At 35.7% G+C, this 17,096-nt stretch overlaps 1 protein-coding gene across 1 annotated transcript in view; it reads left to right on the top strand.

Moving 5' to 3' along the window:
- TRPM3 (transient receptor potential cation channel subfamily M member 3) overlaps positions 1–17,096 on the top strand; it is a 252,210-nt gene that overhangs the window by 117,240 nt on the left and 117,874 nt on the right. Inside the window, exons 2-4 of the mRNA XM_057372497.1 lie at positions 7,075–7,154; positions 7,810–8,014; positions 16,011–16,224. Of these exons, the coding sequence (XP_057228480.1) occupies positions 7,075–7,154; positions 7,810–8,014; positions 16,011–16,224 (499 nt within the window). The remainder of the gene's footprint in view (positions 1–7,074; positions 7,155–7,809; positions 8,015–16,010; positions 16,225–17,096) is intronic.

Below are 17,096 nucleotides of genomic sequence, written 5' to 3'. Positions count from 1 at the left end.
ACATTAGATGAGATGAAATGGGAACAGGGACATAAAATTGGCCCATCTGAATGTTTAGGCTTGGGGAACATCTGGAATCCTCAATGGTTCAGGCCTTTTCATGCAGTTATGCACAATTTAATTTCTTCATCAACTCAGCACCCACACAGTGGCTAACAAAACCACCTCAACCTAATGACAGAGCAGACAATGTTATAGCTGTCATACATTTATGGGGTAGAATGACTAGTTTAGAAATCAAATAGTTCAGACCAGAATTAGATTCAGTGCMTAACTCCTACGTGTGCGTTTTCACCTCACGATTTTTATTAGACAGCATGAGACCTTGCCTAATGTGAAAGTTATYTTCTTTCTTTAGTTTGAAAAGTTAGGAATAATGTGCTCTTTTAGAATCCAGAAACAAGCTTAATAGTTTAAAAGATAAATAATCTGCCAACACACAGTAGTGGAAAAATASTTCCCATGTATTTGTATTTTCCTATACATTTTTCCTTCTCTAGTCATAAGTTCACAGCTATAGAATTCTATTACTTCATTTTTCATTATGATTTTTAAGATGCATTTGACATAAATTAGAACTTCATGTAGGTTTATTACTGCTCTGTTAGATTTTTATTAAAACACCTTGATTTCTATAGCAGTTCTTCACCAATAATACTACAAATTCTTTACTAGACTGAAGGGAAGTATTGGGGTTAAGCTATTTACTTCTGTGAAAGTATTACCACGGTGCTCAGTTGTGGTAGTCAAGAAAACGGAATCAATCTTTTATGGGAATTACTAGGCAAGAGATAGATACCAAAATACCAAATGTCCACTTCCCACAAGTGGACACAATCTATAGTCAGTCCACCATTGGTGCACAGYTCTGATTCCTCCCAGAAGGAAGAATCAAGTTGAAAAAGGTTTGGAGAACGACAGCAAGGATGATAAACAGTAACAAATTGTTTCTATGTGAAGGGAYACAAAACATCTAGAAATCACATCCATGCAGGGAGTCTGTGAGCAGAAAATAATTGTTAGCTGAGAAGCTCTTAGGGAAACACATTTGTTTGATGGGTTTTCCCTTTTTTATAGCTGCTGTTTATGACCATGATAGAGACCAAATAGCRGTTGAGATAAACCCATCATCTGCTCAAGAAAGGCTTTCTTATTCCAAACCGTTTCTTTACTTATTTAAACAACTTTACACTCACAGCAGATTAGATGAAATTATAAATATGTATGTGAAGAAACCTCATGAATGATGGCTTCATTCTTTCTTTCACATGCTAAAACCCATAAGAAAAAAATGCATTTTGAAAGTGTTCTTTACAATATGTCCTTCATTTTCATGACATTTTCTTTAAGAATTTCCCCTTACACTTCTACAGATCTTGAGGAGATCTGTAGGAACCTGAATGCCACACCAATTTTGGATCTAATAATTTTCCCTCATTCTGTTTAAAATATCTGTTAATCTTTTCAGATAATTTGTCAATAGCATGGATAATAACAACATATGCTTGTTCTATATCACATCTATATAAGGCATAAACACACATGTGCTCAGTAGCATGAGCAGAGACATAACATTTTCATTTCTGTGTGCTTGCAGTTAGAAAAATGTCAGATATAATTGCAAAAATCATAAACTATTGACTGAAAAGCTCCTGATTATTTTTAAATTATTTCTTCTAAGTACAGTGTAAAAATGACATCTGGTAAACAATACTAGCAGAYAAATTCTGTATCATACTGTAATAATAAATGACTGCATTCTCCACCTTCCTTTTCTGTACTGAATACAACTTGATTTTCAAGAAAATTCAGCTTTGTTTCTGTGACAACTATGGTGATAAAGTGCTTGAGAAGCCTGTTAGAAAAAGAACAAAAGAAACATAAGTACAGCTCTGGTGGGTAAAGGCTGGATTRCCAGCCTCAAAGATGCTACTAGTGATAAATATCTGTTAGAAAAAGGAAAAGGATAAATGTCTGTTTTAGGAYAGGCTAATGATCCCTAATTTGATGTCCAGCACAAATGCCTTGTGCTTCAAGAAGGACATTAAAGTGTTTATAGTGCTTATAATTGCACAGTGTTGAAAGGAGGGTTAAAAAWTTGTCCCAAACACACTTTTAAATAAGGTTATACTGAAGCATTGCCTACCTTTGTACTAACAGAGCTACAATAGAAGTTTACAGGTACAGGATTGCTAGTCAGAGGCAGTGGGATTTGTCAGTGTGTCYGTTTTGTTAAGGAATACTAATCGCATCAGTTTGCAGTAGCACTGCTGCTCCATCACTGTATGCGTCTCTAAATCCTCTCTGTAATTTGCTTCAGTAATATTCCATTGCCTGTCCAGCTGCTCTGCCTCACTGCAAAGCAAAGAAACTTTTAACACCACCTCTCTTTCCCCAGTGAAATGTCTTTAAATATTTGCCCTCACTTCTGTGAGGAATCAGTACTGAGCTCATTGCTAACTGCTGTTTTAATAGTTTGTTTCATAAATAGTGAGTTGAAAATTTAAAGAATGTGTATTTTTGTTTCATGAAATGGAAAGTATTCCACCTCTGGAAGCACTGTTTTGCACTTGTGAAAAAAGCAKCTGTCTCTGTGTATTGGCTCTTTCTTTATCACTCCTCCGAATACAGAATTGTGTAAGGCACTGGTAGTTTCATTGTCAGAGACATAAATTAATGCATCTTTAAATGAGCTGTTGAAAGGCAGCAGTGATTACCTTTAGCATGAGTTTTATAGGCCACAACTACCTAAGTCCCTCCCTGTAAAACATGCCAGTGCCACTGGGTGACATGTGGGAATGAATATAACCATTTTTCTTTTGCTGATTTCTTAAGATGAAAGATGTTGCTTCTGCYCCATGTTATTCTGCAAGCTGAAACCTGAACCCAGGATCAATCTCCATAATTTTTCCAGATTCAAATRCTGAAGTTTCACTTCAAAGCCAGTTAAGATTTTTAACCAGTTATCTCAGTCATGAGGTCTTTCCTCACCTCACTCTTTCTCCACCCTCTCAACCAAACCAAATTCCCKGTTGTTAAAATGCAAGCTGTCTTTACAGCTGCCTCCCCATCATATTTTTTACCTCACTGAACTGTTTCCTGTTTGCTTTCTTGGCTGCAACTTCCTCTTTGCTCTCCACAGACCATCTTTGGTCCAATCCTGTGTTTAAGAGACCTCACAAGACACACACGTGATCTCTGGTTCAGAAACCTCACAGGTCATGGCTTCACTGGAAAGGAATGTGTCTGTGTGTATGCATACACACATAGAGAGTATGTGTATGTAAATACATAATATATACATTAATATTTACAAAATACATAYATACAATGTATGTATTTTACACCTTTTTTCATTATAGATGCACTGTTGATAAGGAAAGGGTGTAGGCATATGTAGAAATAGAGAGGAACTAATGCAAACAAAGTATTTTACATTTTGAAAATTCYTGAAGTAAGTAACCAAGCATATGTAATTGCTAGGTGCTAAAATAAAAATTAAAGTGTTGTTTATATAAATAAAGTTTGTTCATCGGTGTTAATATCAAGAGGATAGAGTAAAGAAATAGTCCCCAAATTTGTAAATATTCAAGTTTTGTTAAAGATACCTACTTTTAATTCCGATGAAAACAATGCAGCCGTTTGTCTCTGAAAGACAAAGGTTTGTGTTTATGAAGAGTTATATGCACTACAGTACAGCAATTGTGCTGGGAAACAGTGACAAAACCCCAATTTCTTTGGAAAAATGCCATTGTTGATTAATTGCAATATATTTCAGCTGTGTATAGATTTCTCAGAGTTGCCCAATAAACACACTGCTTTCATTCTTTGGAGATTAACAGTTTCCCCTGTGTTCTCAAGCTCTTTCCAACTTAGTACAGTGTTTCTTTTGACGGATTGGTTTTCCCAAGTCAAACTTAAGAACTCAGAGCATCTTATCACATTTTGACCAGCTCACTTTCTCAGGGGTAAAGAAGAGAGGGGGMAAAAAGCCCATCAAGGCTTGTTCCAGTTAAATCCAAGCTCTCAAGGGATTTGTTTTTCTTTTGGCGTCAGATTAGATGTTCAAACCGAGCGGTGTTGTGGGGCCACGGGTGAGTGCCCACTGAACCCTTAACAAGGCTAATCCCACAGCAGCACATTCCAAGCAGCTAATGGGTGCGAGGGCTCTGCTGGCTCTCACATCCCGCGCCGCGGGCAGAGCGAGCACCTTGTGCGAGGGCCGGCCGCAAATCTCTTATTAGCAATGACCGGCGCTGGCGGAACGTGGGCACCAGATCGTGCTCCGGGACAGCCCTAAATGCCAACTTCGATGCTCAGGTAAAGAATAGAGAAAAGTGAAATACTCTTGGTGGGATTTTAAGAGAGGTTAGTAAAGAGAGAGACTTATTCAGAGAGCTAAGATATGAATAAACTGAATTCAAGTATGGCGTGTACTTTCTAAATTCTCTCTGGGCTTTAAATTGTCTTATTAATCAATACTGAAGAAGTATTTATGAAGCAAGAGAAGGAGAAGATAAGCTTCTTGCTCTACTAATCTTGAAAATACTTGGCCTTAGTTGTCTCAATTTTTTACTACTTCATTAGTTGACATTAGAAGTAAGAGTTTAATGCAGACAGTTTAGTAATGAATATGTTGATTTCTTGAAGTTGTTCTGTTATGAACACTCCATGGCAAGTAATATAATTTGTTATATCTCTGAACTTTATAGTTCATTGCAAATTACATCTGTTGCAGAAACATAACTGRTATGGGGCAGTGAAACCAGGTGTTTTCATTTAAATTTGGAAGGACAAGGAATTGTGAGATTAGTAGATCACATATTTTGTCATCGCGACTCTGCTGGATAAGACAGTATATTCTTTAAAAAAATGTGTTATTTAAAAGCTGGAAAGTATCTTTTCCTGATATGAATAAAGGAGATTTTAAAYCAGACTATTATTTTTGCAGTATTACCTTGGAAGAACTATGACRAAAACTCAAATACGGATTATTAATATTGGTTTGGGKTTTTTTTCAGAGTAGCTGTGTTTATTTTCCACTTGCAAAGACGATATGAAAAAGGCTAGGAAAACAAGTTTTAAATWTCAGTTTCTTGRGTTTTGAAAGTTTGCTTTTATAACAAAAGAAAAAATTTCAGTGAAGTACCTTCTATGGCACCTTTCTTTGCTGAGTCTTGAGATAAATTTAGCTAGTGACCACATTAGTTCTGTGTAGCCAGGAAGTTCACCAAGGTAAATTGTTTGCAGAAAAGTACAAAAACTATAATATATTTAATAAAGGATATTTAGAAATTATTATAAATTAAACCTCAATGTATTCTCTCTTAGATAAAGTAAAATTTCTTTAGCTTTCAGAATTTCTATTTAACAACACTTTGTTTAAACACAATGCCCAGCCTTCTGGAAGATATTACCCTTCTGTTTGCTACTGTGAGAAAGATCASTCATAGTTTCATTTAATGGTTTTAATAGACTTTTTCTTTTCTTACTGCAAAAAAAAAGTGCATCTAGATATCTGATATTACTATAAAATATGAAGTCTGGCATACTTTTCATATCAAAATGCAAGGACCAAAGATAAAATATTGCTAAATAACATCAATAACCACTAGATTGAACAAGGAATTACTTTCTGTGTTAAAGGCAAAAGAATAACTTCTGTATAATGGGACTGATAAGTAGTAGATGTAGTTAGAAATTCTTATTATGGTACTTTATAGTTTGGGCCAGTGGCATCCACTGACTCCAAGAAATTTCTTCAGTTCACAGAGATTTTCACAAGTTTCGGGAGCAGAGGTTTCTGGTTTTAAACATGGAAAACAGGATACAGATTGAATTGACAAGAAGGAAATGTAAGATAGTGATGTCRGTTTGTAAAAGTAATACATAGGTATTACTTGTATAACTTTACATAGTAAAAGGTAACTGGTCAGGTAATGTTACATAGGCAATTGGAGAATTCACAGAGGCAAGATGCTCGTATKTCCTTTAAATTGTCCAAAGTCCATTTCACATTACTTAATTCTCAGATAATTTTGTCATAGTTCATAGTTATTAGTACTGTTTATGCTGTGCAGTTAAGTGGTTAATTTTATTATTTAAATATATTTTATCAAGTTAATCTGTTTTAAGTGAATTTCCAAATGAAAGTTTTGACTCATCTCTTTATTAAATGAAATAATAGAACTCTGCTTGTGTGAATGTTTTAAAGAGTTTGCTAGAATTCATATTTTATGAAGTGAAGATTTYCTAGATAATTAAAAATATTTCCAAACTCTGAAGGTCTCTTCTTTCTTTTTTTTTGTGTTTGGTCTTTTTTCCAATTTTTCCTTTCCTACCAATCTCTCTTTCTGTTTAAAAGGACTTCTCATGTATCTAAAAATTAAGGGAAATTTATTGCTTTTCTGTGAATATGTGAGTCAAGATCTTAAGTGTTACGAACAATCATAGCTTCACTGAACTATTTTAGAGGCTACCTGCCAGTCATCTAACTCAATGTACTAAAATTTTTTGTGTTTTGTTTCAGAAACAGGTCTTCCTTTTTTTTTTTAAATTTTTAATTAAGCCTCATAGGAAACTAGTTTCTGTCTCTGTGTTGAACAAYATTCTCAGTACTTGTGTAAAAATGTGGGTAGTTTGGTTTGTTTGGTTGTGGTTTGTTTTTCCTTTTTTTATTTGAGCTGGTTTAGTTGTATCASTGGCATGGAAACAGACATTTTTAATGAACAGGTGTAGGGGTTTTTCTGCCATGTAGAAAGATTTAGAGTTTTAGTTAATTCTTCTCCAGAGATTGCTTCCTCTGTTCTGAAAAKGCAGGTGACAGCACCAAGGTCATCTGGCTAGTGAATATGAAAACAATATTAAAAGTTTGGTTTGGGTGCTTGGCTCTAGAAGGGAACTATAGTTCTAATGGAATGTGTGCTCTCTGCAAAACATGCACCGTTTGTCTGAAAAATCAGTGATATTTTCTGTTGTGTTTGAAGTTTTTCTACCTTGTACYACTTCCTGTTGTACTGTAAGTTGTATATAATATGCAAACAGAGCTCAAGGCATGTCCTTTCTCTTTTTTAGGCACAGAAATCATGGATAGAAAGAGCATTTTACAAGAGAGAATGTGTTCACATCATACCCAGCACCAAAGACCCCCATAGGTAATTGCATGTTACTTGTATGAAAAATGAAAGTTGATTTTAAAAAAATTCTCTCTCTATTGTATATGCATACAGTGGATACAGATATAAATATTTTGTGAATTTATTCATTCAGAAGGTGGTCAGATTACATCTGGAGTGATGGATTCTTATCAGAACTCTTTGTTTACAYTTCAAAGTTTATTTAATTAAAAAAAAGATAAATCAAGGGTGGATCAGCATCTGTATTTAATTTCCTTATCTTCTTATTTTGATATTTGGTGCATTTAATATTTACCTAAATTGGATGCATGACACACAACACTGTCAAAAGAAAATACATTCATTAAACTAGCAATTTAAAATATATACTAATCCATGCAAAAGCTGATTACTGGTTCTGATGTTACTTGAAGAAAACAGAAAATGTTCTTTAATTTCATTGTGTACATATTTAGAACCATGCATGTTTTTATTGAAATATAGGAGAGTCCACAACAAAACAAGACACAGGAAAAGAAAGGTGATATATATGTACTATATTGCGTCCATACGTAAAGGCTTCAGGAGAGGAGTCAGCAGAGTTGAAAAGGGGTTGGGTTCTTTTTGTAGTTCGTTTCTCTGTTCAATTTGTACATGCACCTGACTGGGGTTTTCTGTTTGTTTCATGTGCTAGGTGTTGCTGTGGGCGTCTAACAGGTCAGCACATTGGACAGCCTCCAAGCGCCTCCGTTACTCAGAATGAGAAGAGCGAGCCCAGGCTCACGCGCAATGACATCCAGTCGGAGAAGTGGTCCATCAGCAAGCACACGCAGCTCAGCCCGACCGACGCTTTTGGAACCATTGAGTTCCAAGGAGGAGGCCACTCCAATAAAGCCATGGTAACCATGTTTTTCTCTTAGATAAATGATGCTGCTAGCTAAAAATAAGCGTTCACAAAGAATGAGCGATGTTCTTGCTTAAGTTCATGCTAAAGTTCTATCGAGTTTAAGTCTGGAATGTATGTTTTTTATGTTTCATAGAGTACGTGAACAAAGTTAATTGTAAAAGCTGGAGCGCAGTGTAAGAGGCGTTATCTTTATGAAGACTGAAGACACTTTAATGTGCTGCTGTCTTAATTTTATTCCAGTGGCTAATCATCCCTCTTTTTCTGAATAATTTTAGAATTATCTATGATTCCCCCTTGCTGGCTGTGCCTGCAAAGCTGACAAATTTTAAGCATASCAAATTCCTTTTACTGTTCATCCAGACGTGTATCGGAAGACAGGCCAGTTAAACTCACGGTTCATATTTCAGTGAAATAAGAGGTTCCAGTGAGTGTCTAACCTCGAAACGAGGAAATCCTTTGAGCACGAAGTTGCTCCTTCCCGATGGAGTGATACCATAGTGTATGGAATATCTGAAAGCTTTGCTCCACTAGCTTGGAGAGACGTTTCCAGCACATTCACTTACCCATGCTTGTATTTCTCCTACGTAATGTTGCATGAAAGGAAGAATCTCTYTGACTGTATCCCAGCTGCAGAACCTGGATCTTTGGGAATGACAGATGAGTATGTGCCTGTCACTTCATGGCAAATACAATGCTTTGGCAGTGAGGCCAGAAGCAGAAYTCCTGGGCGCTCTGCAGAATAACCTGCCCAGGAACCCGACACTGTCTTTTGTGCATGAATTCTTCTCAGCAGGTTTCTCAGAGCTGTGATAAAGGACAGAGATTAGAGACAGTGAAAATCTCAGTGACTATGCTAGCGAGAGGAAAAGATTTTCCTCACATATGTACAGAGGTGCTGGAGTTGGAATGACAACTTAAGAGGGTGGTTCTGCTTRTGTAGATGGATGGCTTCTTTTGGTAGAAACTAGAAAAAAAGCTGCTGCACCAAGAAAAAGAAAAATATGTAATTTCTCTGAGAGTATCACAGACACCATATGTTTGGTTGATAACCAATCACCTAAAAATTTGCAAGGCTCTTGCTAGAGAGACTGATTCTGTAAATAGGATACTCCCTCAGCAATTAAAGGAACCAAATCCTGCCATTCATATCATGAAAAGTGAGTACAAAACAAAACACTCTACATCCAAGCTGAGAAAGATCCAGAGATACAATACTAAATGTTATTAACCATATATGGATACTTTGCATTGAATAAGTATTTATGAGAAGGAATAATCACTAGAGCTTTTYCAGTGATGTTCTTGAAGATTGCTATAAAGCATAAACAGCCCTGTCCAGACAAAAGTAGTCTTGGAGAGCAAAGAAGTAGTGAAGGTTTTAGGGAAGCTGTTGATACCAGTTCTCCTAGAGGATTTCTGATCTTTACTGTGATTCTGATGTCCTGGTGTAGTGCCAGAAGAGACAGGAGATGCTCTAAGATGTATGGTGTGTGCTCAAAGAAAAAACAATTGAAGTAAAACTGTGCAGATAAAACTGGAAGTCTGCATAAAGTAAAGAAAATCATTGTCACAGAGGGCAGTAAGGAGTGAAACCGTGAAAAATTTAGAAAAAAAAAGAAAAAATGAGAAAGGAAAAATGGACTTAAACTCTGAGAAATCTAAATAACAAGTTAAAACTTAGGGATGAATACAGATAATGCATTTATTGCTGGAAAAACTCCAAATTTATTTTGACAGACTAGAATCAAAAAGATAATGCACCTGTCATCTATTTGTAATCATTAAACCCCACCTAAAACATAGGAAAAGAACAAATTATTCACTAATTAGAAAAAAAAACCAACTTCAAAATCTCTAGAAATTTAATTATCCCACTAGTGGGAAAAGTGCTTCAAATTAAATGATTCAATAAATATCTCTTGAATGGGTGTTGTGCTTACTTACCACCAGTGAGAAAAATACCTCTCATAAAACCAAAACACAAATAGGGAAGCATGCATAACCATTTAAATGGAAACAGATTAAAGAGCTTTGTTATAATGTGTTTGACACAGAAAGCAGCACTAAGATGTCCTTGTGTTTGTGTTTTAGTCACAAATCTGCCTGACTAATAGTTACAGTTTTATAAGTAAAAAATCAAACTTCTGCCTTTGCATTTACTGGATAGTAGGTCTTTCCCATAGTTAATAAAACTTAAAAATCCAAAAGCTCTTGTTGAAAGAGWGTTTGAAGAGTTTACTCAGTCAAAGGAACCAAACATCTTTGCCAGCAGAGGAGGGAAAAAGGAGAAATTCTATTGAAAAAATAAGGCTTGGRAAAAGTACTCAATATTACTTGAAAATATTCTTGTCCAACTATACATTCTCAAACCCAAACACAGAGAAGCTGAGCAGCATGGATAGGGGAAGAAAGATTGTGGGGAGAAAAAAATTATAAATTGATTCCTTTCTAAAAATGTATTTGTTATTTTCTAGATACTAACTACCAAATAATACTTTTGCTGACAGTCATGATAGGTTAATATCGTGCCTATTGAATAATAAAGTAACCTTACAAAGCAGCAGGACTTGGCAAGCTGACCAAATCAAGGGAAACCTCAGGGGAAGAATTTGGCATTAGATTTTTCACCTATTGCCTATTTTATTCCCTGAAATGGATGCATACAAAGGAAAATTATTAAACAAGGGAAACAGAGCTGAGTACTATTTTCATGGTCAGTGCTAACAGCAAAATTATTAAATTTTTCTGACTCAGACTGGAAAGAATTAATTAATCAGACTTCAAAGGTAGGGTTTGTTAATAGAAACCATAGGCCTGGATTTATAATTGGGAAACCAGGAGTTAACTAATAGAACAGATTAGTGTATTATTTTCTCCATTTGAAGTAAGAGAATTAGGTTTTAATACAAGATAAATGTAAGTATTATAAGTATTATTATATTTCTCATGATGAAATATTACATGGGTTGCCACCAGACAATACCAATCAGATCTTCAGCTGTGGAAATGAAAATTATACTGAAATTGTAATAGAACACATGGATTTCAAACAATCCAGCAAAAAGGTAGGTTTACATATTGTCAGTAGAGCTGACTTGACCATTAATTTCATTTCCAGAGCCACATGGAACAAAAATTCCCAAGCAGCATGACTTTTGCTAATGTCATGGACTTGTTAAAGTATCTTCAGTGCAGCTGCACTAAACTCCTTAAATCAAAAATGTGAATAGCTCAGGGTGCAGCAAATTATATAGAAACACATACCTGAGATTAGGTAACATTGGTTAACAAGATCGGTYACTAAAAAGGCCTTTTCTTCAATCTTCATGTAACCACAGATTATCYTCCAACAAGAATATGGTGTTCATATCTCTATAAATCTCACATTTTCTTTACAAGTGACTCATCCCATTAATRTGTAAGAAACGCAATTAACAACTTTGCTTGTCATCATTTATTTTGTTTTTCCAGCAGATTTTCAATTATAACAACTGTAAAAAGATGTGAGAGGCATGAGGRTATACATAATTTTTATTAATACCTTTTGCAAATAAAATTTAAAAAATACAGGAAAATTAATAAAATAGTATCTGCTTACACTAGTTAGCTCTTTGCAGTTTARGAAGTAACACGCTCATCTGACTATGTCCTAGCATTTTATTCAGTCAGAAAGTGATTATTAATCACCAACTAATGTTAGTGATTCCATTCCAATTATGAGCAATATTCTGAAAAATTTTAACATGTGTTCTGTTCCTCAGTGTACCAGTTAAACAGTCTTGCTGTGGTGCAGTGTTGTAATGCATTTGGCACTGCACTTGTGACCAAACTAAACCCATTTTTAATACATTATCTGCCTTCACACACACACACACAAACCTAATTCTCTGTTGTTAATTTTGGTGGGCCTATATTGTCTATAAACCCCTTTACAGGATTGTTCTCTAGAGAACTAAAATTTCTTTCATCATGGGTTTTCAGGGTTAAATGGAAGATGGCTGTTTGAAAAGCCTTTGGTGAGTTAAATAGATTGCTCCTCATTGAATGCATTTCAATGATACATTTCATATGCATAGTAAAATCCTAAAATAAGTTTGCAGCTGCAAAAGAAAGGAAGTTTACTTCAAGTGTTATCTGCTTAACTTCTCTTATGGTGCATGGAAACATGAAAGAATATCAGTGAAATTCCAATGAACTTTAACAGTTACTCAGACAGAGTTGCTAATATTCAGATCCTTAAAACTTTATTAAGGATATTTCAAAATCAGTCACAGAAAAAGGTATTTTTCTTGGTTTCAAATGTGTTGAGTTCTATGAAAACTGTTTAGAAGGGATGCCAAAAGTCATCAGGGCTTTTGAGAAAAAAAAGAGAGATAATCCTATAACTTGCATAAATCATGAAAAGGCAGAAAACATTGTTTCTCTTATAGTAAATTAATTCTTTAAAAATATTTTCAGAACTTAAAAGATGGTGTTCTACGTGGAGAAAAAGGAGAAAAAATGCAGAAAGTCATATCCAAAGTCCATTTAAATAAATGAGGGTCCTTCCACTGATTATTTATTGGAACTTGGATTAGGCCTTAAGGTGTCAAGAAGAAACAAGTTACACAGAACAAATCTGGTTTCAGTCTAAGAAACAAGTTTTTTGTTGAATTCAGTGAGAATTATATCTAACTTCTTTTTGGGGGGGAGGGGGAGGGGTGAGGATCACATTTTGAGGAAATCAGTCTTTAATTTGAAGACATATCTGTAGTGATAGAAATTTAAGTTACCAAAAARAAACACAGGACCAGTATTTGGGAATAAAAATAAAACAAGAAATAAAACAAAATTCTGAATATGCACTCATTCACCGAGTACTTTAACGAGATAGCTGTGCTTAAGTAACAGAATAGAAATTGTGTTTCTCAGGAACTTTGACTTTTGCCCTAGGGCACTGGAGTCAAACTTGGAAGTTTGTTCAGGGATGTGTTGAGAGAATACCTGACAAAAAAAGTGAAACAATTGGCAACAAAAGCACTCTTGACTGCTACTGGGCTAGTTTAGGGATCAAATGGGCATTACAGCTGGAGCTTGATGTTTGTCATTTCACGTTCTATGTTGATGCCAGTCAGGTCAGCCTGTATGTTTTGTTACTCMAACCTGTATTTTGCTTCCATATTTACCGTCTTTCCTGACACATAATAACTGAACTCTTGCATCCCATCCATATCCTTCTCCCATAAGGAATGGGCTAAATCTTTTGCCATTAGAACTGGCAGTTTCTGACAGATACACCAGGCATGGAATTTCATAGCACAGCAGCACAGTGGCTTGGCTTAGATTTAAATTAAATCTCCAGAGGCTATAGCAAGAGAATTCAGAAACCAAAGAAATACTCGTTAACATTCAAACTGATAGGACTAAATATTCTGTTACAAGACTGGAGGAAATTAATTTTTCTTATGGACAAAAATGGCCCTAAAGGTGTGTTTTATAATTTAATGTAAACTTTGAAAAATGGAATGGAGGAATTCTCTCTTAGTTACTAGCTAACATGTTAAGTGATGGCAAAAGAGTCACTTCAAGTATACCAATCTAAAAATTACCCCTGCAAGAGCAAAACTTATTCAAATAGTCATAAAAATTGAATGCTGTGCACAAAAGGAAAATCATCTTTGGCACCATTGCCAAAAATTTCTAAACCAGTAAATCTTATCTGTGTTGATTTAAATTTTAATTTGCAAGAATGAGACTTAGAGATTTATTTTTCCTTAAGTTTCCACTTTGTAAAGTAAAATTATCCTAAGTGTAGAGGTGTTTTGCCTGCAGTACAGAGAGTAAGTTGTTTCTCATAAAAGATGTCTACATTTCAAATAAATGCAAGAAAACACTTCTAACTTTCTGCTTCACTTTATAAATTTATAGTTATTGGAAGTCAGAGACCTTCATGTATAAGGAGAGCAATACATAGACTTAAGAAGGTACGGATGTGAAATCACACATTCTGAAGTATTAAAAAAACACTAAATTTTTTTTAAATAAATAAAAAATATGAAGCAATACAGTCACTGTTCAGATTAGGTAATACACATCTGATGCCATTTGTGCCTACATCTTAATATAATCTTGGATGATGCAAKGGCGTGTTTTCAACATATCTGTATGGTCATTGCCAGTATTATTTCACCTTAATCATCTTTTTAAGACTCGCCATCTGTCCTCACCAAAAAGTGAAGTAAGGTACCAGTGATTCCAAACTAAAGATTGCATAGTTTGACCAACAGCTTTCATGTAGGCCCCATGAAAGATGTATGAATCCTCCAGCTGCCCTTTGCAAACCTCAGATCAGCCTAAAGGCAGAGAAAAGAGAGTAAAGATCATTCTTCTTATACCTTCTGGTGTGTTAAAACTTCAACAACCCTCAAATCCCGATTTATAAACTACTAACATCTCCATCTGGTCAGTGGGGTCAGGTGCCATACAAGATTTTATCCCACACTGGAAATTGACTGAGTAGCTCCTGGGGAAGCAGTTCACCTGTGTTAATCAGCTTCACTGACATGAATACTGCAATTTTTGTGTCCATTTGCTGTTGTAAATTTGCCTGGCTGCTGCAGAGAACATTACCTACGCACGGGGGTCACATGCATTCCCAACTTCTTGCTCAGCATTCAGTTTGGCTGTGCCCTCCCAACTAATTGGGCAAACAGACTTTTGCTTCCAGAAGTCTTAAAAATGGATGTTCACTGTGCAACAATCCATTTTTGCAAAAAATCCTGTCTATCAGCGGTTTCCTCTGAAAAATGTCCTTATTTCTTACCCAACTAGAAAGGAATCCATTTGATTATCATGCAATATAACAAAGAGAGAACTAACTTTTGGCAAGAAGTACTGATTAGATGTGTCAAAAAGGGATAAAATGATTACATAATGTATATGGATATTATACTACCTGGCATGTTACAATAAACAAGTTAGGACTAAGTATTCCTCAGGCTGAAAGCAAAGGTGTACAGCCTGATGTCTGTGCTGACAACATATCAAGGGAAAGACTGCTGAAGTAGCTCTACAGGCACTGATGCAGTCACAAGGTTGATAGATGAGTGTTTTCTGTAACCTATTTTATTTTTTAAGAGGCTCCTTCCAGATCTTATTTTTCCTGTTTCTGCTGTGTAACTATAAATCAAAAAAGTGTCACCTGCCCTGTCACAGGGTTTGTGAAACAGCAACAGAAAGAGCAGAAGAAAGACTTGTAAGGGAGAGAGACAGGTGCATGTGTGACTTGGCAGTGCTGCAGAAATTTTGAAGATAGTTGTTATCTTTTAGCACACAAAGATGGGCATGATCTACCCTGGCACAAATTGCTGCACATGTAACACAGAGCAGCCAACAACTGGATATGCAGAAATTTGTTTCACAGCACTTTTAGGTTCTAGTGTCTTGTTAGGCAAGACCATGAATCTGTACAGATTGGTCTATTGGTCATAGTTTTTCTTTCATCTGAAATGTACCTATTTAATAGTCTTGCTCAGTTTAAACTCAATGTATGCTTGAATAACTGAGCTAGTTTGTGTTATTTCTTATCTTTTGATAGTTTGTTAGTTTGAAAATGAGGTACAAATGAATACACAGTTGTGACTCTGGCTACTAGGTCATCTTTGGCAGACSACTTACATTTCTGGTCCAGTCTTTGCATTATAAATGATAGACATTAATCTTTCAAGCATTGCTAAGMATTTTGAAACAATTAATGTCTTAATTTCCTGAAGAAAGATAATTATCTGCCTGTGAATTGCAAGTGTCCCATTATTCCTGATTTGTTAACTAGGAAACCAATAATCAGGTTATTTACTTAGTTACTGGTTACCAGAACTTAGTTACTGGTTTTGTCATAAAGATTGCCTTTTTTTAGTGATCTGTTGGGCATGGATCACATGCATTAGAAACCAGTGAGTATAACCAATGTTTTTTTTCTCTACTCTCCACTGTTGCCCTTGTTTCTACAGTATGTACGTGTGTCTTTTGACACAAAGCCTGACCTTCTTCTGCATCTGATGACCAAAGAGTGGCAACTTGAGCTCCCCAAACTTCTCATCTCTGTGCATGGGGGYCTTCAGAATTTTGAACTCCAGCCAAAACTCAAACAAGTCTTTGGAAAAGGCCTTATTAAGGCTGCTATGACAACTGGAGCGTGGATATTCACTGGAGGAGTGAACACAGGTAAGAGCAGCATTGAAATAAAGTCACAGTGGCATCTAAGAGACTTAATCACAAACAAAAAAAAAAAAGGTAGGAATAATGAGATTAGAAAGCCATTCTGTGTTTTATTTTATTAGTAACCTCTGTACTATGTGAAAACAAGAAAAAGCCCAGTTCATACCAACCTGGCAGCTGGTATAAAACAGAATAGGTTTGCTAAAGTATGAAAAGCACACTCTTGAGCTGAAAACAAAGTCTCCCGTACAAAGTCCTGAGACAATTGGATTAGTATATCACCAATGAAGATGATGTAAGATCAGCTGTCAGCTGCAGGGAAGGACTACTAATCAAAGAAGTCAAACTCTTATTACACTAAAATAACACTGTTATTAMTTGCCAAAACAGTTTCATCCAAAAAGGACCCTTATTTTTTTGATCAGATGACCCGAAGTATTTAAGGAAAAAAGTTCTGKTTTTTGGATGTGTTGGGAAACTTTTTCCTTACTTGTAGAGAGCTTGACCTAGTTTTTCACTATTGCATTTCCAGGAAGAGAGAGATCTGCCATTTCCAATCACAGAGCATCTGTAATTCACCGGACACTTGTCCTGGTGATCCAAGAGAGCAGCTGGCCCAGCTCTGCTGGTAGACAGCATGTAAGCTTTGGGTATAAGCTGCAAAACATAGATCCCCAGACAAAAAGTTTTGGCACTGGCATCTCAGTTATCCTCCCTGAAGGAGGCAGAAAAGTGGAGAGATTCAGGGGAAAGTCAAAAAGTTCTGCTAGRGAACATTTTGAGCTAGGACATGAACTTGCAAATTCTTATGTCATTCTCATTTTCTGCAGTAACAAAGCCATAATTTTTTGCTTTAGTAAGAGTGTATCTTCTTACTG

Source organism: Malurus melanocephalus, unplaced genomic scaffold (genome assembly GCF_030028575.1).
Source record: "Malurus melanocephalus ecotype Western Australia unplaced genomic scaffold, MMel_1.1 scaffold_7, whole genome shotgun sequence".
Lineage (NCBI taxonomy): Eukaryota > Metazoa > Chordata > Aves > Passeriformes > Maluridae > Malurus > Malurus melanocephalus.
This window is presented reverse-complemented; position numbering and strand designations above follow the sequence as displayed.